This window comes from Notolabrus celidotus, chromosome 10 (genome assembly GCF_009762535.1).
Source record: "Notolabrus celidotus isolate fNotCel1 chromosome 10, fNotCel1.pri, whole genome shotgun sequence".
Lineage (NCBI taxonomy): Eukaryota > Metazoa > Chordata > Actinopteri > Labriformes > Labridae > Notolabrus > Notolabrus celidotus.
In genome coordinates, this window is record NC_048281.1 from 628,088 (window position 1) to 651,606 (window position 23,519).

Below are 23,519 nucleotides of genomic sequence, written 5' to 3' on the forward strand. Positions count from 1 at the left end.
ATGAGTGTCTGGACCATATTTTCTCAACTTTAGCGAAATCACATGAAGGATTTGTCCCCTTCCACAGAGAATTGTAGCCTAGCTTACCTGCCGGTCCTCTGGGAATTTTCTCATTAAAGGGGAAGAGCTCACTGGCACTCAATGTGGCTAACAGGAGTACTAGTGTTATATAATTCATACGACCCCACTTCAACTGAAGTACCCCTTTAAGGACACAAGACAGTTTTATTTTGTAAAGTTTTGATCTGCTCTGAACAGCTTTTACTGAGAATGTTGAATCTGTCCTCAAAATGACTGCTTATAGCATCGTCTGTGCATTTCAAAGATTACTCACAAGGTGTACTGTTGAATTATCGTAACTTAGTATTACTTCAACATATTTCACTGCCTTCCAAATGACAAGAGTTACAGATATACTGACATCAAAATATAACCACGGATCAGACAGATCTTGGTGACATATTTTCAGATTGTGTGTTTGTGTGTCAGTCCCAGCCTCTCTCAGTCGTTTTGGCAAAGAATCGTCTTTTTCGGCTCCCAAACAGATCTCCACAGCACTGTTTTGGCTGACGAGAGCTGGCTCTAAGGTGACCAACACACAGGCTACTCTCCGCCTCAAACAAAAACAGGAATAGTCCCATTGTGGAAGTACATCCAGTAGTATAAAAGTGATGCCATATGAAAAAGCAGCTCCTCTGAGTTTAGTCCACAAAAAGCCTCCTTTTCATTGGCTTCAGTACAACAATAGGGATAATCTCAGGCTCAAATTCTGGATCTTTATCTATGATCGAACTGTCACTGTATGAGCACTGAACAACGTTTGCCCTTTTGCACACATGCACCACAGAAAGGTCAAGTCTGTGCTGGTGGCTGCTTGACGAATGCATTGTGTGGTCATGCCCTCAGTGCAGTCACAGAGAAACACAAAGAGAAGCAGGGCTGCTTAAAAGAACCTCAGGAGCAAATAGAAACGGTATGTTCTATCAGGACTTTTCATCAACATATTAATCTAGTTTAGTGAGTCATTTCACCAAAATACAATCTAAAAGGAAGAGTAATTTCCCTACTAAAATCAGTGTATGAAAGAGATACTGAGCTACATAGCTACTATATTTGTATAGAGAGAAAATGCTAAATGTAGGATACTGCTCCGTGTAGAGTTAACTACTGTACTGTCTCAAAATGCCTCCAGTTTCCTGGTTGTCAGGTGATGTAAAGACTAGGGATGGGCATTTCAAGCCAAAATACTATTCGATAATCGTTGGCATCTATTCGACGATTATTGGAATAGTAGTGGGCACTTTCTGCGTTTCTGTGACGCAGCATGGCGTGTGTGTTTACAGTTTACAGCCATGCTCAGTCTCTGGAAATACATGTGTAGTAGTGTGAGATTCAGAAACAGGGAAAATCTCTGCGACTGTCGCTAATGCTTTCTTCTTCTCTTGCTATTTACTGCAGTTAGCAAACAGTTTTAAGACACTTTATAGCCACCATGTGGCGGGAATACCATATTACAACCAGGCACCCTAAAAAACGATTAAAAATTGTACTTTTTAAATTAGAAAATATTCAAAGTAACTCTTAGATTTTTTCATAGTGACTGAATATTTGAATATTTGAAAATCATTGCCCATCCCTAGTAAAGACGTTGCATTCTGAAGAGACAGACAATTAACAAGCCTGTGCTGCAGCTCTGTTGAGTGTTTGATGGAGCCTGTCATTTTACTGCTTTGTTTTTTGCCTTCAGGCTTCAGCCCTTGTCGCACGACTGAAAAGTATGAATACCAACAGTGTTGTTCACAACAGTGGGCAACACCTCTGATGTTTAAAGTAAGTCACCCCACATGACTGAGGCCAGCTGTCTCTCACAACTACAGCGCCAGAGGGTTGAAAGATGGAGAGACAGTGAAGATCCGGAACAAAGTGACTCAAAAGTATTCATCAACTGAAGCAGATTGTCACAGAATGCAGTGTTTGTGATGGTGAGCAAAAACAGAGCGTATTGAAAATCAGTCTATAACAGTTGGAAAAAATCTCCCTGTGGTCCTCAAAGCAACCGCTTTGACAGGAGAGCGTGAGTCTGTTCCTGAAAACTGATCAAATGTTTGCCCGTTACCAGAGCCGTCATACAGCGGAAAGCCTTGGAGATCACCACAGAAGCTATGGTTGTGTATGAACTGAGAGGGACTGAGACCTCATAAAAGCGTAGCTTATTTTCTTTTTTAAAATCATATTATTGGTAAACACCATAACTAAAAGTACTCTGTTTACACATAGGATACTCTTGATAACATTCATGATGTTTGAAAAGTGAGCTGTGTCCTATAGACCAGTGCAATCAATACACCAGTATAACATGCAGAGATGTTGTGTTGCATCATTTTACCCAGAAGATGTTGGTCAAAGAAGCAAACAGCCTCTTCGCTCTGCAAAGCATGCTGGATACAGAGCAGTCACTTTTTGCCAGCTTTTTCCCTCCTAACAGAAAACAATAGTTCACTATTAAGTGCATAAATCTTGTACAGTGCTGTCTTGTTAGAGACAACTCCTCAAGTATTGGGGAGCAGTGGATACATCCGTACCTAATAACTATTACTGCTACCATAGGCCGTGTTCAACTGCTGTACTGCTAGCCGACATGATGGTGAGAACAGATGGTACTGGAGAAAGCTTCACAGCTGCATGGAAACTGCACATTGCTGAACACAATCGCCACACTTCTTCGTGAAAGACAACAGGTTTCTTTCCCTTCTAGAGAAGCCCCAATAATCAGACTCCATCCTATCGACCAACATGACTTATATTCTGGTAATCATTAAAGGGGAGGGGGGGGGGTCATCTTAAAGCTGGGGTTGTCTTTTATTCACACTAGGGATGCAAATTTCACGTATTTTCCGTGAACGATCTTTGGAAATGTTAACGATCAATTATCAATTAATCATTAAAAAAAAAACGGTAACACTTTATATTAACTACACACTTTTAAGCATTAATTAAGCATTAATTAATACTTAACTCATCATCTGTAAAGCATTGTTCATACATTAATACTCATTTATATATCATGTACAAACACAGTTATAAATGTTTTATTATTCAAGAATATGACTCTCTATAATGTGTTAACTAACTCTTTGTTCATACTTTATAAGTTATAAACACATTTACAGATTATGATTCTAACATTTAGTAAGGGTTAGTGAACACCTTATTACATAGCAAATTATGATTAATCAAGGTAGTCACAAAGGACTTATAAGCTGCTTGTTCATGGTTTTGTGAGCTGATCTAAAGTGAGGACTTTTTATGCTTTACAAAGAATTCATTAATGAGATTTAAGACCAGCAGCACCTTAAAACACAGAAGTCACAGATATTGATTCAACAGAATAAGGAAACAGACACAACACATGGACATAAACTTGTATTTGTTAAAAGGAAACAACCTCTGTATAAAACCGTGTTTATCAAAATAACTCTTGTGCGCACGAGATACTTTCACGTGCGCACAAGAAAGTATCTCGTGCGCACGAGAAAGTATCTGGTGCTCACGAGAAAGTATCTGGTGCTCACGAGAAAGTATCTGGTGCTCACGAGAAAGTATCAGCCAATCATAGTGTAGATTCCAGGGTATGTGGTTGTGAAGCGATCCCTTTAGCCATGCCCGAGACCAGAGCACACCGAGACCAGAACGCACCGAGACCAGAGCGCACAGAGACCAGAGCGCACCGAGACCAGAACGCACCGAGACCAGAGCGCACCGAGACCAAGACTAGTCGATATCATCCCGCATTATAGGCAGTTATTTAATGAGGACTATGTTTGATCCTTTGTTACAATGGGTAGCCTATCTGCAAACGTTTTATCCTCACCCTGTTACTGTATTATTGATCAGTCTGACGTTCGTTTACCTGCATATGAAAAGTGCTTTAATTCCTTTAACCCATTATGTTAACACCATGATGATGTTTTATGCTTGGTCCAGATTTGCTGAAGTCCGTTTTACACTGCTGGTATATCAAAGCTAATAGAACACTGATTAGGAAATTGCTCAATGTATTTGTAAAGCACTGGAGTGCGCAGGTGTCTTCTTGCTGTGGAGAATAAGCAAAGCTTGAGTCGGTCTCTACTCTTTAGACTTTGACATATTGATTGAGGCCGTACAGGAGGTTTCATCATTAATATCCTGGCATAAAACATAATCTCCTGCTCTCCTCTTCATTAACATAACAGGGCGCAAATACTGTGTGATGACGTCACATCTGCACGCACAGTGTAACCTTTGAAAGAACAGTACAATACAAAGAGCAAGGGCGCCATCTAGTGACCACATTCAACAGTATTATTACCACAGATAATATCTGATCAATAAAAATAAGTTCACTTTGATTTGCCAAAGACTACCAAAGACTACCAAAGACTACCAAAGACTACCAAAGCTAAATCAGTTCTTCAGTATAATGTTCAAATTAAAGGAATTAAAGCACTTTTCATATGCAGGTAAACGAACGTCAGACTGATCAATAATACAGTAACGGGCTGAGGATAAAACGTTTGGAGAGACGTCAGCAGATAGGCTACCCATTGTAACAAAGGATCAAACATAGTCCTCATTAAATAACTGCCTAAATGCGGGATGATATCGACTAGTCTTGGTCTCGGTGCGCTCTGGTCTCGGTGCGCTCTGGTCTCGGTGCGCTCTGGTCTCTGTGCGCTCTGGTCTCTGTGCGCTCTGGTCTCTGTGCGCTCTGGTCTCGGGCATGGCTAAAGGGATCGCTTCACAACCACATACCCTGGAATCTACACTATGATTGGCTGCATAGGAGTGAGACATCTGATTGGTTACAGACATTGCCCTGCAGTCTCAAAAATTCCATTCACAAATGCAGTGAGGTTCACAAATTACAAACAGTTCGTAAATGCAGACTGAACAGTCCATATATAAATGTAACAAGATACAAGGCAGCCCAAGGTTGAAATAAAGCTCAACTAACTGCTGCACTGTCATTTTTAGATCCAAACTGGTTGATTTCCAGTGCTAACTTGGTATCTCGTGCGCACCTGAAACTTTCTCGTGCGCACGAGAAAGTATCTGGTGCTCACGAGAAAGTATCTGGTGCTCACGAGAAAGTATCTCGTGCGCACGAGATACTTTCCAAAAAAAAAAATTCTGCACATGTCACTTTAGGGGCTCCGTAGCTCACAGTGGAAAAACTCAAAATAAAATATGACATATCAAATATATAAAAAGACACAGTAACATTTAAACTCTGGCTGTATAAAACCATTTGTAAACACAAGTTAAAATGCAGCTGCAAAACTGAACAATAACTTGGATTCTGTGTTTTAAGGTGCTGCTGGTCTTAAATCTCATTAATGAATTCTTTGTAAAGCATAAAAAGTCCTCACTTTAGATCAGCTCACAAAACCATGAACAAGCAGCTTATAAGTCCTTTGTGACTACCTTAATTAATCATAATTTGCTATGTAATAAGGTGTTCACTAACCCTTACTAAATGTTAGAATCATAACCTGTAAATGTGTTTATAACTGGTTTATAATGACCATAATAGCTCATTTGTATTTGGTGAATCCATCATGTATAAAGTATGAACAAAGAGTTAGTTAACACATTATAGAGTCATATTCATGAGTAATAAAACATTTATAACTGTGTTTGTACATGATATATAAATGAGTATTAATGTATGAACAATGCTTTACAGATGATGAGTTAAGTATTAATTAATGCTTTAAAGTGTGTAGTTAATATAAAGTGTTACCAAAAAAACATTAACATTTTCCATCAAAAACAATGCCAAATGCGTTTTTCCCCCTGAATCAAATTTTCCTTCACGACACAATGTATATAACTGACAGTATTGAATAGCTATGGATTGTATCGAGGTGTTCAAAATGTTAAACACACTGAATATCAACATGTGGAGCAGGCTCATAATCTCTGCGGACATACAGTCATAAAAGTGAAGGCTCAGACTTCAACAAGGGAACTGAACAGAAACATGTTTCAGACTCACAGTGTCCAGTTTTCTGTCTACTCATTCCTATTAAGAAAAATAAGCATGTGAACGTGGTCAGGTGTCAGCCGGGAGCGCAACCGGGTCAGAATCAGTCCAGTGGCGGAGAAAAAAAGCGCTCGTGGAGACCTGTCACTCAGCTGCAGCCCCCAGCTGAGCGTCTCTGCTGTGAGCAACACCTTCAGTCAGCTGATTCACATCCAAACATGCTTTAAAGTTAAAACACCTCCCTGATAGCTGAACCAGATATGAGACCACAGGATGTTTGTTCCACGTGAAAGAAAACCAAAACAAATATAACCTGTTTGAGTAAGTTCTTAATCAATTAATCAATACTTGATTAATGTTGACATCCCTATTCAGACCAATACAGAAATATCATTTAGCAGCAAGTTTAACACAAATCATCTTTAATGGTGTCAATTGAACAGATATCACCAACCCTTGTGCAGTTGTTGTTCGATATTAGATTTGAAAATGAAGGAGAAAGGATCGTTTTTACTTGATAAAAGGTAAAACTGCTCATAGTACAGAACAATAAAAATAACCAGCCCTAATCTAGCAAAGCTAAACTGCATTGTATGGAGTCAGCTCTGGATAACAGTTCATTATACTGCTAAAAAAATGACCTACTATCATATTGTGTATCACACAACGACCTGTGTATTCAGTTAAAACTTGTAAGAGGCACACACACACACCTCTACCTTTGTTGTGCTCATGTGAATGCAGATCTCCCTTCAGAGGGTTTCTAAAAACACCATCAGTTAAAGCTCAAATTATGTGCACAGCGAGATACCGCTGGAGGCAAATGAGAAAAAAAGGACTTTGGGTTAACCTTTAATGATTATAAGACACAGAGTCTAATTTTGCAACAGCCACCCTCAAGACAAGATTAGGATTACAATTAAAGTGTCTGCGTTATCGTGAAAATATCTAAATGAGAATAGTTTTAGCATGAAGGAAAGCAGTGAGAGGAACTGTGAGGAACTTAATCAAAATCTTAAGAGCCTCTGAGCTAAAACGAAATTTCCCCGCCAAGCTGCCATTAAAAAAAGGACTTTACACTACACACACATACTACACACACATACACAAACACACACAAGCTCCCATCGTAGAGGAGCTCTCAGAGTCTCAGCGGTCCCGAGAGGCCGCTGTTGGTCGGTGGCTGATGTCTGGGCTCCATACATTTTTAATGAGGCCTCTCACTTTCTCCACAATAGGCACTATACCACCAGACTGCAGTGCGTCAACACATCCTAATGCTGCTCGCACACACACTCCAACACCCACAGACAAGCGTGCGGGAACGGTCATACACATGAAGGAGACAGTCCTGTGATAAACCCTGTTTTCCCTTCTCCTCTCACACTCCGAATCACTGCTTCACACATTCTGCAGAGAGGTACAGAGGGGTAGAGAAGTGTTAAATGAAAGTTAGCAATGTGTGTGTGTGTGTGTGTGTGTGTGTGTGTGTGTGTGTGTGTGTGTGTGTGTGTGTGTGTGTGTGTGTGTGTGTGTGTCCACTGTACATATTCTAGAGTGTGTGACATGTGTGCGTGAGGATACTTTCTTAGCAGGATGTGTCGTATTGATTAGTTCCCTGCGATTATTTCCCTCCCATCATCCCGCCCCCCCGCCCTCAGACTGTCTGCTGGCTCTCAAGTGAAAAGGCCACTTTACACACATGTTAACACACACACACACACACACACACACACACACACACACACACACACACACACACACACACACACACGGACACGGACACACAGCAGTTGAGTCTAACAAATTCACTGCTGCCTGGCAAACCTTATTGCAACTGAACATTAAAATGATTTTCATAATCCTTGGCTTCAAATTTCAGTGTAATCTTTTGCTAAAATGAGCGAGAGGCAAACAGGCACACAGGAAGAGAGAGAAAAAGAGAAATGGAGGGTTAAGAGAAAGAAACAGTGACAAAATGGGGCCAAAGTTAGGAAGAAAAAGGTGAAACATAGAGTTGGTGTACTCCCATTATTAGATAAAACAGAGCTTTCAAAATACACATGATACACAGATCACTGGGCGATCCTCCAAGGTACACGCCTCAGGGGTTCAGCATTGAAGGAAAGTTTATGGAGTGACAACAAAGAGGTGCAAAAACACCACAAACCATCCAGAACAACAACAAAGCAAAAAATACAAAAGAAAGAGAAATAAAAACAACAGAAAATAAATAACCACAGAGAGGAAAATTGACAAAGATACAAAACCACCACAAGGAGTACAAAACTGATCTAAAAAGGTACAACAGTTTGGTCCGAGTTGAGGCTTTTAACCCTGGAGCAGGGAGGTATACTACAAAGCGAGATCTTCTCCTGATCCGGCTTCACTGAACCTGACAAAGGAGATCGCTCTAAACTGTCATAAGAAGCTGGTTATCAACATGATGAGTCAATCCAGAATTACCCTGAGCACGCTCACATGAACGGGGCAGAGAAGGCAACATGTGACCAATCACAGACACGGACAGACTGCTGTCAGCACATCCACATGAATTTCAAACACTGCACTGACATTAGAAAAATATGAAGAAGTTAAAACATAATCCAGATTAACTTCAACACAGATGAGTTTAAAACTTGAAGGAAGAACTGAGAGATCAGACAAAAACACAGTTTTAGATGTAATATTTCAGCTACAGCCCTGACGGTATCAAACTGAGCACTGTGGTTAAAAGGACTAATACAAATGAGAACATGATTCAAAGAGATAAGCACGCATAGTTTTAGATTTAATGCAGTATACAAACTTCACCTGACTAACCTGTTTAAAGGGGACATATCACGCTTTTTTCATCAATATATATTGGTCTAAGAGGTCCCCAAAACATGTCTTTAAAGTTTATGCTCAAAAAAACACTTTGAAATCAGATTTTTGGTCTGCCTGAAAAACCCTCTTCTTCAGTCCTCCTCAGAACACTCTGTTTTCTCTCTGACCACGCCCCCTCAGGAAGTGGATGTGCCTCGGCTCTCCAGCACGTTGATCTAATGTTTACATGTTGGCTGAATATACACGGCTGCTCAGAGATCGCGTTACTTCAACCCTCTGAATCTGATCCTGACAGAGAGGCGCCTGCAGCAGGACCTTTCTGAACCATTGGTCACAGATTTAGTGTTTCTTGTTGTTTTATTTATCAGTATGTAGACGTGTGTCTTGGTACACAGCTACGAACATGTAGCTATGTGGCTATGCTAACTAGCGCTAGCACTTATCCATGATAAATAAAAATCATCCACTAGATCTTCAAATCTGCAGACGTGGGGAGTAAAACCGACCTCTGCCAGAAAGGCAGCGGGACCTTTTATGAAGGATTGGTCACAGATTCTGTGTTTCTTGTTGTTTTATTTGTCAGTATGTCGACGTGTGTCTTGGTACACAGCTACAGCTTCAGCCACAGCTATGAACATGTAGCTATGTGGCTATGCCAATTAGCGCTAGCACTTATCCATGACAAATAAAAATCATCTACTAGATCTTCAAATCTGCAGACGTGGGGAGTAAAACCGACCTCTGCCAGAAAGGCAGCAGGACCTTTTATGAAGGATTGGTCACAGATTTAGTGTTTCTTGTTGTTTTATTTGTCAGTATGTAGACGTGTGTCTTGGTACACAGCTACAGCTACGACATGTAGCTATGTGGCTATGCTAACTAGCGCTAGCACTTATCCATGATAAATAAAAATCATCCACTAGATCTTCAAATCTGCAGACGTGGGGAGTAAAACTGACCTTTGTGTTTATTAAGACAGCCTACAACTAGCATGCCTCCCTCCTAAGCTCCTTGTTAGCACACATTTGTGCAGGTAATGAAAAACGGAGGAGGGATTCAGTATTATTTTATACAGTCTATGGGCTGAACAAGCTCCGAGCTCTGACTCCGTGACAGACCGGATATTGTTGTGACGTAACAAAAACACTGAAGTCTGAAACGGCTCATTTCACACACATTTACAGAAAGGTGGAGAAATCAAAACAGGGGCAGAATGGATTTTTTTCATTCTCGGGGGGTTTGTAGACATGTCAGGGAAACATATTTCAGGTAAAGAACCATTAAAAAGTCAATTTTGCATGATATGTCACCTATAAACTCTGTTTAAGTATGATGTCAGGAAAGATAATCAATAACTGTCATCAGTATTTATGTCTAAAATCAAACAGGTAGACAAAGTGTCCTGCCCATCTCTCTCCCCTTGCGATCAGATCTGATCTCTGATCCTGAACATAACCTGCCCCGGAGCAGGTTAGGAGTCCAGCATGAGTAACCATGGTGATCTACCCAGGTAAACCGGGAACCACCTAGATAACTGCAAATCCGGCTTCGTAGTATACCCCTCAGGTGGCCAGGGTTCAATTCAGACATGTGGTGGTAATCTAATAAATTACATGAAGGCAAAATTTAATGGATAACAGCATGACTAAAAAGGGAACAAAAGCCACCAAGAAAATATACAAAACCACTACAAAGAGACATAAAATCATACAACAATTTCAGAAATGAAAATACATTTCAAAGATACAAAATCAGCACCCGGAATGCAAAGCTGATGCCAACGGGCATGATAAAGAAAACAGACATAAAGCAGATTACAAAATGAAATCAAAAAGAGGAGATACAAAACAACCACGAGACCAACCACAAAACTCCCACAATGAAACTAAACCATCATATGGAGGAAAAAGACACACTAAAAAACTGTAAACAACAAATACAGTTTAAAGAGACACAGCCGCTTCAAAAGTGCTAAATGACCATAGGACAATAACAAATCAACGTCATGAAACACCAGAAAGAAGATGAACAGTGCTACAAATGGACTCAAAATGACAACAGAACAATGGAAGACAACCACAAAGAGACTGCAGGGACACAGCAAGAAACAATACAACAACAACAACAACAACAACAACAACAACAACAAACAACAACAACAAACAAACAAGAAAGAAAACAGCAGAAATGGGGCCTAAAACCAACAAACATACAAGATGACAACTGAATAATGTAAGATACCTCCAAAGAGATCATGAATGACCTTCAGTGTCTTAACACTCTCACAGAGATAAACCAAAACAATGATAAAAGAGATTTGACTCAACTGCAAAGAGTCCATAAACAACTACAGAGAGACACAGAGCCACAACAAGAGGAGACACACAACAACTTAGAAGAAAACATCAAAGTTACACAAAGAGATGTCATCCATAAGAAATTAGGTGTAAAATAACTACCAAGGGAATAAAGAAAACAAAAAGATTCAAAACAGCAAGAGAAGAAACTAGAACAGAGACACAGAACAACCAAATAAAGAAACAAACAGCTTTAAAGATTCAACATAGAATCAAGAAGACTACAGAGAGACTTAATACAACCACAAAGAGACAACAAGCAAACAACACAGACTACACACAAGAAAGAAAGAGTCAAATTACAGAGGTGCCAACTGACACAAAACAGCAACAAATAACCACAAAGTAACAAGATCACCACAAAGAGACACAAAACAACTACAAAGATGCAAAGGATTTAAAAAGGTGTTGAAAAGAAAACACAAAGACACTCATAATCACAACAAGGGATGTCAAACCCTCACAGAAAGATATATAACACAAACAAACTACAAAGACATATAAAAGGACTACAGTGAGTCAGACGGATCAGAAACTACAACAAAGAAACGTTAAACAACTGCAAAGTAAGGGTGGGCGGATCAATCTCAAAATATCAATACTACAGATACTACGCCTCGTTTTTGAAGATCCATTCTAGCGTCAATAGGAGCAATACCAGTTTCAGTTTCTCTCTTCTAGGTTTTATCCATTTCATCAAAGAGTAGGGTTGTCTGTGCAAACAACGTTCAGTTCTCTTGAACACACTTAGTGCATGCACTCTTTGCTTCTCCACTGCTGCTGTCCTGTGTGCTCAAACAACATACAAACGCATCGCGCAGCGCAGCACGCACCCTGACTATTGGTGCCAGTCAGACATGCATTGCATGTTGTGATGGCTGAAAGTAAGAGGAGCATCTTGTGGAGCTATTTTACAGCTGTCAATGAAAATGTAGCGAACTGCGCCGTGTGTAGGACGGCTGTTCTCTACTGTGGTAATACCACCAATTTGCTAAAACATCTAAAAATCCACATACCAGGAGGAGGGAAACGCTTCAGGCAGAGTATTTGTTGTTTGCCTTTAAATACTGTCCTGTGTTTTAACACGCATGGAATACATCAAAGTACATAAGATACTCTTAATAATAGAAAGTATCGGTATTGATATCGGCGATTCTGGCCCTGTATTACTTGGTATCAGATCGAAATCAAAATTTGTCGATCGCACACCCCTACTATCAAGACAGTTAAAAAAACATCACTTTGTTTGCCAGAGAGAGCAGAATGCTATGGATGCTTCCAGTGGTTGCAGTACAGCCTGTGTGTGTGTGTGGTGTGTGTGTGTGTGTGTGTGTGTGTGTGTGTGTGTGTGTGTGTGGATGAATGCACCCAGCACAAGGAGAATATAGTCAGCCTCCACCTTGCCTGTCTGCCTCTGACTTTTCCATTGAAATTCCCTTTTTACTCTCTATAGAAATGACTTCAAAAAGGACACAAGTGCAGCCTTCAAAAGGCCCTCGCTCCTCTTTCAGGGGGTCTAAACCCAGCGTTTACACAGAGAGTGTCCCTGTAGCCCCTCTCTATGACCGGCCTGCTATCTGCTCCTTTTCTATCTTAATTCTATCATCACTAAATGGTGCTATTGATGGCTTTGAAAGCAATGGTTTTTGTGGGTAATTACAGTTTTACACCACAAATGGATCTAAATGGGTTTTCGGGACACTTTATTGATCCTTGAGGGGTAAATTGGTCTTCTTCTGCCTCCAGAATACAGATCTGAAGGGGTTCCGTAAGGATAGCACAGCTATTTGCCACAGCAGTTAAGGGCACAACAGTTCAGCCAGAATAGGTTCAACCTACATGCTGTAATTTAAAGACATTATTGAGTTCATTTGTTTTTTTTATTTCTGGCCAGGAAGTGATTCATACATGATGACTAAGGAGTCTAATTTTCCCCTCAGCAGACTGCTCAGTGAAAGTCAGATCTTTGTTTTTAAGAGATTCTGAAAATAGCCCCTGTACCCAATGTGAGAGGCACGAGTTCTTTTGAGGCTGTTGATGATTGGGTTAAAGATGAAAAAATCATCATTGGTCCAACACAGGAGAACATTCATACAGATCATTTTTCACTAAGACAACTGGTTCCACTTTTCAATGCTAACAGCACTTCCTGAACTCCCTGTACTGGTTACGCATGGATCTGTTTTAATGGTTATACGCCAGTTCAGCTAGTCACAGCCTACATACAACTTTTCTCCACTTCTAGATCAAAATACTGACAAACTGCGCAGCACCACGAGATGCCATCTGTCATCTGTTCTGGTCTGTATCCAAGTAGAGCATTTTGGCAGTATGGCTGTAGCCATTAACCGTAGCCACAGCCCCAGCAGGAAGTGGATGGCTGTGCTACAGCTTAGACACAACATATGACCAGCTTTTTGGGCCAACAACAGAAAACAATTATCAATAACTTGTTAAATGGACTAGCAAGTCTGAAAGTCCAATTGTTAGTTGACTAAATGCACACATCCTGAAAGCTGGGGTTGGTAGTCAGATTTAGATCCACTTTTTGTTATACTAATTAAAATGATCTTTATGTCCTGATGGTAATCAATACATAATGTGTTCTTAAAAAAGAGGTAAAAAAAGCTGCTATCTACAGACGGAGTAAACCTGGGAAAACACCAACCAATCCCTGCCATCAGGAGCCAAATCATGAAACCAATCAAATCCCGTCCTGACGTTCTGCCCGCCTCCTGCAGAGTGTACATTTCCTGTTTGTGTTTTTAACTTTCACTATGAGAATGTTTTGGTGTTTTCTTACCGCTGAGTGAGACTTGAGTTGACGTAGTGCAAAACACAAACCATGTGAGCGGGGGCGTCGTTTTGGAGGAGCTCCGAGGGGAGGGGGGGAGGGGTTAGACGGAGTCCTGAGGAAATGCTACATTCAAATTCCTGCTAGTTTTCAGTGACTACCAACCCTAGCTTTAATGACAGCATTACAGAAAGGACACAGAGACAAACCTGTGTGAAGGTTATATCCTTTCATTTAAACCAGAAACCGACAAACAAAGCTCTGAGCACAAGATGACAACATTCAGCAAAACTCTGTTTTATCTTGCATGACTCAGGAGCTGCTTTCATACAGCTGCCTCTCATTATTGTAGGACTAAGTTGTTTTAAATGGTGAGTTCAGATTAAACACATTACTTGTAAAACACACTATAACACAAAAAACCAACACCAATCAAGGCATTAGGCAGGAAACATCCATGGGCAGGAGGGTAAAACAGGAGTATTTATCCACAGAGTTTTGTGGTGTGACAGATGTTTCCAGTGTAAAAAAAAAAGGTTTTAGTCTCAAACAGATCAAATAAAAAATGCTCCGTATCACAGCAGGTCAAAATTCAGTAACAATCAGGGTTAAGAACAAAGTGGCTATTAGGTCTGACCATCAGTGTGCAGTGAGGCCCACATTTCAAATATGACTTCTCGTTATACAATGACTGACAATAACAGGACAACATTTATCTGTGCCTCTGTATTTGTCTGAAAATACGAGCCATGCTATTCTAACACTTCACATTTCCGTCACCTGGTCTTTGATTACCATCATCTCTCTGCACTCTGTGTTTGATTAACTGACGGTTTGCTTGATTAAATCAGCTGCGTCTGATTGGAAAGACCTGTCATTTTAATCACAACGATTCTCCACCAGGCCAGAGGTTGGCTGCTGTTTGATGAAAAGTACCTGCTGGTGGGTTTGCAATTACCTGTCTGATTATTCACTAGATACAGTCTGATCAAAACACCTTCAGGCTGTTGTTAGAATCAAAAGTACTTGTAGTTTCCGTTTAACAAGAAGGGCCACACAACAATTTCCCCAAAGTAAATTATTGACTGTGGCTGGTTTTCTTGTCTTGTCCAATGTCTTTTCACCGTGGAGGAACAAGTCTCATTTCTTCTCTTTGGGTTATATTGCGTGTTCTTGAGGCTCCATTTCCTTTTATGTTTCCGGTTTAGTGTGCACACATCATCAGCGCTGCATTTTGCTGTTGTGACCTTCTGAATTCTACCTTGGGGGATTAAGAAACTGCCACTAAATCCATTTCTGTGTTTTAGTAGAATATTAAGGTGCATTTGTGAAAGTGGGTGGCATCAGGAGGAGCGAAGTCCAGCTGTTTGGTATTTGCAACGAGGCTTAGAATGCATCATGAAGCCGTTCCTTTTGCATTACGGTTATTGCACACCAGGGTACATTATCTTTCCATTACATCGAGCAGTTTGACAGAGTCATACTCTCAGGGCACTTCTAATTTCTAGCAGTACGTCTGGGATTTCTTATAAGCACTGCTTTCCCTTTTGCTGATAGCAGCTGATCTTTGTTCCACACCACATCAGTAATGTTGGTTCATTTGAGCTCCAATCATGCTGCAGAAGGCAAATACACTGATGCTTTTGCCCGGTGCAGGAAACAGCTCACCAGTTGAGCTTTCATCTAATTGGTCTTTGCACGCTTGTGTTTACTTTGCACCCCTGAGGGTGTTTTTACTGCTGCTTCCTCACTAATGCATGTGAGCGAGTGGTCTGATAACACATTACCTAGGCATCTGCCTCATCTGCAACAAATGGTTAAATTCATGAAAAACGTTATTTCTTCTCTGAACTAGTTTTTCCTGTGTGAGTCAAAGTCATTTTTGGCCTGACATTGCCGAGTCCTGTAGGGTTCGTAATTGGATTTCCAGAATAAGCGAAAATCTCCTTTCTCTCAGTGCCCCGCTCGAGTAATTGAGGTTAAATGAAATGGTCAACCATGCACTAAACCTCAGCGGGTGCTGAGCTGCAGGGGTGAGCAATATAGACAAGAGCTTGAATCTCAATTCTCAAGTGTTAAACACTGGAGTTAAAGCACAAAAAGGTACTGTGTAAAGTGGTGGTATGCATGCATTTGTTGAAGATAAGGATGTCAGGAATTATGTAAACAGATAAGACTGGAGCCCTAAAAACATCAAATTAGCTCACCAAGCCTTGAAATACCCTTCAGATTTAAAGTGTAAATCTTTAATGATCTTTTCAGAACCGAGTGCTTCTTTAATGAGACACTTCAGATCTGCAAACCCTCCCAAAAGCACCATATACTATAAACAGGATCGTATTACTGCCTTACTTTGCATGAAGATCTGGGAAACCCCAGATCTTTTCAGGTAAGGGTTTGTAGAGTCAGTGTTGCAGATCAGTTAAAATGACGCAAGCACATTTCTTGGTATCAGCCACTGTATGCAGTTACATGGCCTCAAAACCTGATGATGTCATTTGCCAGATCTGGGATCTTGAAGATGAATCTGGTATTTGGGAAGGGTAAGTTACTGGAATCATATGTCGACAGTATCACTTTAAGCATCTGTGATGAATCAGGTCTCCCTGTATCTTTTCCCTGAACTTAATGAATATGTGATCGATACATAAACATGTACACCATTTGATAACTCTGAGAACAGGCCCCTCTGTCCAGTGTTAAATATCTTACAAGATCTTATGTTTTGAAAGAAAACACTGAAGCCAGTGGAAACCCAAATATGTAAGAAAAAACAAAAAAAGCCTAATCTAAGGCTTTTTTAGAAGTTAGCGTATCAGTAGTGAAAACTAAGTTCAGCATAAGCTCAATGAAGTTTTTGACAAACTAATGAAGATGGCAGAACATGTCAGTCTCCTTGTGTTGAACAAAAGCGATGCCTAAATCGTCGTGTGACCGTCCCTGACTTCCTGTGTGTTCGGAGCCACAGTCTGTGTAGTAAGGATTGGCTGGTGTAGCCCAGCCCAAGTATTGATGCCCCGCCCCTTTCACTAAGGGTGGGACAAAATATTGGTTTGGCATCAACACAGGTCAGTTGTCCTGACCTGTGTTAATGCAGTCATTACCCACAAGCTAGTACACAACATGGATGTTTAAATTGAATATATTTGGCACTCTATAGATTTCCTGACAATTAGCCTCACCGTGTCACTACCTCATGACTCCTCACAGTGGCACTAATGACATGAATGAGGCTAACATGAAAAGAGGTTCACTGGCTGAAGAAGAAAGAACACAGCAGTTGACAGGAGATTGCAGCGGGACAATGTCAGACAGCGCTGAAAACAAGTGCAGAGATGTGCGACAGAGAGAGAGAGAGAGAGAGAGAGAGAGAGAGAGAGAGAGGGAGAGAGAGAGAGAGAGAGAGAGAGAGAGGGAAAGGTGATTGAGCTGCTAAATTCACTCAATTAAAGGGGCAGTTTTCTGCTGCAAAAAAAAGTGTATTTAATTGTATTACACAGCACTGAAGTTCTAGGGATGATTTTGAATCAGATTGCTGGGGGGAACCCATGGTTCCAGATTGCTGGGGGGAATGCTGGGGACGTCATTACCACAGCTTGTACATGGCAATAGTTGATTACAGTGAAGAGGTAAATACTGGGGATGGGCATTTCAAGCCAAAATACTATTTGATAATCACTGGTTTGATAATCACGATTATTTGAATAACCCCCCCGCCAACACACACTCACATCTTTCCCATTAACGTCCCGTTTGTGTGGCAGTCTCATTAACCAGCAGCAGGACGAGGTGCTGCTAGAAGCGGGCACTGTCAGCGTCTGTCTCTACCTTTATGTCAGTGTTTCTGTGTCGCAGCGTGGCGTGTGTGTTTACATTTTACAGCCATGCTCAGTCTCTGGAAATACGTGTGTAGTAGTGTGAGATTCAGAAATGGAGAAAATCACTGCGACAGTCGCTAATGTTTTCTTCTTCTTTTGCTATTTAATGCAGTTAGCATTCTTCTTCTTCTCTTTGCTAATGCGGTTAGCAAACAGCTATAAGACGCTCTGTAGCCACCCGCTGGAGGGAATACTGTATTACAACCAGGCACCGGGAAAAACAATGAAAAATTGTACTTTTAAAATGAGAAATATTTGAAATTACTCTTTGATTTTTACTAAGTGAATGAATATTCAAATATTCTAAACTCATAGCCCATCCCTAGTGAATACTTCACCACTCCATATACTGTTTGAATAACACTGCTAACATTTGCTGCTCACTAAAGAAGACACTCAATAAGCATGTGCACAATGTTCTTCTATGGTGTTTAACGTGAAAGATTGATTACACATTATCGCCCCCTACTTGCCTGACATGCTTCTGTGAGCGTTTTAGTCGTTTCTGTGTTTATTGTGTGGACCTCTTTCCTCTTGTGCGGAAAGTATCTTTTTTCAAAGGTGACATATCATGCAAAATGGACTTTTTAATGGTTCTCTACCTGAAATATGTTTCCCTGGCATGTCTACAAACCCCCCGAGAATGAAAAGAATCCATTCTGCCCCTGTTCTGATTTCTCCACCTTTCTGTAAATGTGTGTGAAACCAGCCGTTTCAGACTTCAGTGTTTTTCATACGTCACAACAATATCCGGTCTGTCACGGAGTCAGAGCTTGGAGCTTGTTCAGCCCATAGACTGTATAAAATACAACTCAACCCCTCCTCTGTTTTTCATTCCCTGCACACACGTGTGCTAACAAGGAGCTTAGGAGGGAGACATGCTAGTTGTAGGCTGTCTTAATAAACACAAAGGTCGGTTTTACTCCCTACGTCTGCAGATTTGAAGATCTAGTGGATGATTTTTATTTCTCATGGATAAGTGCTAGCGCTAGTTAGCATAGCCACATAGCTACATGTTAGTAGCTGTGTACCAAGTCACACGTCTACTTACTGACAAATAAAACAACAAGAAACACTAAATCTATGACCAATCCTTCAGAAAGGTCCTGCTGCAGGCGCCTCTCCGTCAGGATCAGATTCTGGATCAGATTCAGAGGGTTGAAGTAACACTATCTGTGAGCAGCCGTGTATATTCAGCCAACATGTAAACATTAGATCAACGTGCTGGAGAGCCGAGGCACATCCACTTCCTGAGGGGGCGTGGTCAGAGGGAAAACAGACTGTTCTGAGGAGGACTGAAAAAGAGGGTTTTTCAGGCAGACCAAAATCTGATTTCAAAGTGTTTTTTGAGCATAAACTTTAAAGACATGTTTTGGGGACCTCTTAGACCAATATATATTGATGAAAAAGAGCGTAATATGTCGCCTTTAAGGGAAGTTGATGTGTCGTTGTTGTGTAGGGAGCAAGGGAGGTGCCAATCAGAATTTGATCTGCTACAAACCAGACTGATTCAAAGAATGGTTGAAACAATAAAATAGGTCACACAAAAACAGGTGTGTGTGTGTGTGTGTGTGTGTGTGTGTGTGTGTGTGTGTGTGTGTGTGTGTGTGTGTGTGTGTGTGTGTGTGTGTGTGTGTGTGTGTGTGTGTGCATATCTGTGTGTGTGTGTTTGTGAGCAAACTCACCAAACATCCTCTGCGTCCACATCGCACTCAGCCCCAAACTGGCAAATATCACAGGTGGACGTTTCCTTCTGCCCCGCCTCTGCTGAGCCCTCTCCTCCTGGGACGGACAAAAAGAGACAGAAGAGAACATTTGACATTTCTTTCAATCAAGACAGAAACTTCCTGTGGACTCTATTTTTCCTAAACCCCGCCGGTTAATTCAGAGGGAGTAAAATCTGTAACAAAGGCCCTTAACCATGCTCAATCGCAAAGCAATGTGACCGTGAGAAATCATCCTCGGACAACTCAAGTGCATTCACATTCTGCCATATCCCTCCATAATCCCACCCAAGCCTACTCCCTCATCCTTTCACTCCTTCCTCCTCTTTTTTCTTTTTTCTCCACCCTTGCCAGACTCTCATCTATCATTCCCGATATCCCCGCTGATCTTTCTGGAGACCCTCTTTTATTTCATCGCACTGATTTTTCTCGCGCTGTGAGTGCGACGGCTCCTTGGCGGCGATGTGGGTACTGGCGTCAGGCTTATGGCGGCTTAGGGACCCCGCCGGTGCATATCACGCTTCATGATCGGCCGAGGGGGAGAAGAGAGAGGGAGGAAAAAAAAGCAATCTGGCCAATCTCAAATTGCATTCTCGTACCACAGAGGACTCCTCCAGTCTCTGCACGCTTTCACTCGTCTTCGCTTTCCCCTCGGCCCTCTCCTCCATTAGAAAAGCTCTATTTTTAAACTTACTAGGCCCCATGAGGACAACTTTGGAAGAGAAGACGAAAGAGGAGGAACTTGGTATCATTTCCCCATGTCATATCTTTAATCTTCCAACTCACACACATGCACAGACACCCATGCTGCTGCCACCTTGCATTGCTCCCCTGTGTCCCCTCTTTCATTTTCTCCCTCTGAAACTTTTGTTACTTCTCGTCATCCCTGGTGACACCGCTGGATGAAATGAAAAGAACTGTGGTGAAGAGGTTTAACCTGATTTTCTGCCGTCAAGCTTAAGTCGGGTTCGACTCTTCTTTTAAGGTCAAAGTCGGTTAACTTCACTTCGCTGTCTTTCAATGTTGAATATAGTTAGAAAATGATTGGCCTCCTCCAAAACTCTCAGCTTGGATTTTGTGGCTGCTGGGTAAGATTATCCAAACAGCTTCATTTCGTCTCTTTTGCCTGTGTCCAAAAAACACAATGCAGCCTACAAGAGTGAAAAGTTCCTTTGCTGAGGATGTTAAGCTCCTTTCAAACGCTCTGCCTTGGCATTAAGGTGTTTTTTTTATTTTTTAGATTTTTTTTTTTTCAAGCTGGCTCTGCAGCTGCAGGTGTTGGAAGCCTGGTGCTGGTGAGACAGCGTGTCCCCTGAATGTTGAACATTTGCAGTCAGGTGGAAAGATGTACATTCTGTATTCCCAGCTGTGGTTTGCTTTACCTTCAGGTCACACGACTGACAAAATAGCGACTAAGGTGTGAAGCTGCGTTGGCGTGTAGCCCACCAGTGGTGCCCAACTTAGGGAATACTCTCATATATAACACCAGAATGTAATGTTTTTAAAGTTCCACTGGATCTTCACTTTTATAGAAATGTTCACCTCTAATTTTACCCACTACGATAAAAAGATCACTTTTAAAAGCAGCTCTGCATAAAGATAAGGCATCATGAAACATGTTGCCCATTAGATGTTAAAAATAATTTGGCTGAGTGCTTCAGTGTGTGCGGAAAAACATACACTACGTTCTGCCAGAAAGACCAGAGGTGCTGTGTACAGAGCTGGCAGCGACTAGACTGGATGGAAAACTGGGTAGCTTAATGATAATCAGGTGTGTAGGCAGTGGCGGCTGGCCATTAGAGGGCGCTAGGGCACCGCCCCACCACCAAATGAAATGAAATGAAATAATAAAATAACATTCTGAACTATATGTATATATATTAGGGGTGCAACAATACGTGTATCTGTATTGAACCGTTCGATACAGTGGTCACGGTTCGGTACGCCCTATGAACCGAACGAGGCGCTCTGTGCTGAAAGTTCAGAGGATCTGTGCTCGACTCCTCAGGGCTCCATTGTCAAGCGCAGGTCCACTGAACTGCGCGCTCCTCCCACATTCATTCAGTCCAACGTTTGTTTTAACTGTGCTTCATCTGGAAATCTATATTTCACCACACGAGGGTCTGCTGGGTTCATATGTTCACGTATGTGTGTGTGAGCGTGCGCCCACACGAGAGGGAAGCACGAGTGATCCGCTTTGGTTGCAGAGCAGAGTTGTTCCGTGGTCCTGTAGTGATGCTAGACTGGGTGATGTGGTTTTGAAGTGCGTTTATGCATTACTTGTGGTCTTATACTGCATGCTGTGTAAGACTTCAGCCTGATACCGGACAGTGTTTTCCTGCCGTTACATCGGGGGCGCACCCGTCGGGTCCCGCCCCCCCTTGGAAGTCAAAGCAGAAGTGATTTAAGGTTCCCTCTCTCATAGATCAGGTCTATACCTTGTTCTTTTATGTAACAGACTAAATATCCTTATGTTATTTATATTATCTACATGATGGGATGTCAGTTATCAGGCCCCTCTCCTTTGGAATCATCTACCAGTCAGGGTCCGGGAGGCAGACACCCTCTCCACTTTTAAGAGTAGACTTAAAACTTTCCTTTTTGATAAAGCTTATAGTTAGAGCTGGATCAGGCTTGGACCAGCTTTTGTCATGCTGCTATAGGCCTAGACTGCCGGGGGAACTGGCACACTGACACACTGGGATCCTAGCTCACCCTCTTCCCCCCAACCCCTTCATCTCTTACTTTAACTCTGCCTGTCCCATTAAAGTTACTAACCATAGACCTCTCTGGAGTCCCTGAGCTCCATTGTCTCGTAGATTCCTCTGAGCTGCCGTAGACGTCCTCCTGCTGCGGACGATCTGGACTCCAGCTGATACGTACGTGCTGGACTCCAGCGGCAACAGCTACTACTACTCGTCTCATCACTATCACCTCTCTCTCTTACTCCCCTCTATCTGTCTTTCCAGACCCAACTCAGTCGAGGCAGATGGCTGTCTAACATGAGTCTGGTTCTGCCTGAGGTTTCTGCCTGTTAAAAGGAAGTTTTTCCTCACCACTGTAACTAGCTAAATACTGCGTTGTGCAATGCTCATGATGGATTAAGGTGGGGTCAGACTGAGTCTTACCCTGTCTTGGTGTTGGGTCTCTGTTCATAATTTGACATAGAGTGGTCTAGACCTCCTATGTTTGTAAAAGCATCTTGAGATAACGTTTGTTGTGATTTGGCGCTATACAAATAAAGATTGAGATTGAGATTGATTGATTTCTGTCTCTACATGGTCGCGCGTTCACAATTCTCCTCTGCTCTCTATCGCGCACGGCAGATGTGCACGCAGACAGACACACACACACACACACGCACACACACACACGCAACCCCCCCATGCACAGCAGAACATGTCAGGTATAGCTGCCCCTGATACATTTAATTTAATTTAAAAACTGCTTCTGAGCTGAAACAAATGTTGGAAATTTCAATAAACTACAAGTAAAAAAGAAAGTCATGGATATTTCTCTTTTTCTGTATCGAAAACGTATCGAACCGTGACAAAAACGTATCCAACCGAACCGAACCGTGGATTTTGAGTATCGTTGCACCCCTAATATATGTATATATATATTTTTAGATGAGCAAGATAAATATTATATAGTTAATGATGAGTGAAGTTGTTCCATTCATCTGTGTTGTCTGATTGGTGACGTGTTTTAGACTCTGGTTAAAAGTTGTACATGCTTTTTCAAACGTCAGGATCTGACCCAGCATGGATTAAGACAGGTATTACTGATTTGAAGTACTTTTCAGAAAAGACAAAGAAGCATGAACAAACTGGGATCCACATGGAAAATGCACTGTGACGAGCCATGTTTGGAAAAAGAAACATTTCATGTCAGCTTGATGAAGACTACAGG

General features: G+C 41.6%; 1 protein-coding gene across 2 annotated transcripts in view; it reads right to left on the bottom strand.

Annotated features, from left to right (window-relative positions):
- Nucleotides 1–23,519, bottom strand: part of tmeff2a (transmembrane protein with EGF-like and two follistatin-like domains 2a) — a 202,854-nt gene that overhangs the window by 19,777 nt on the left and 159,558 nt on the right. For both annotated transcript variants that reach the window (XM_034693327.1, XM_034693326.1), the window contains exon 5: nucleotides 19,569–19,665. In XM_034693327.1, coding sequence (XP_034549218.1) covers nucleotides 19,569–19,665 — 97 coding nt within the window. The remainder of the gene's footprint in view (nucleotides 1–19,568; nucleotides 19,666–23,519) is intronic.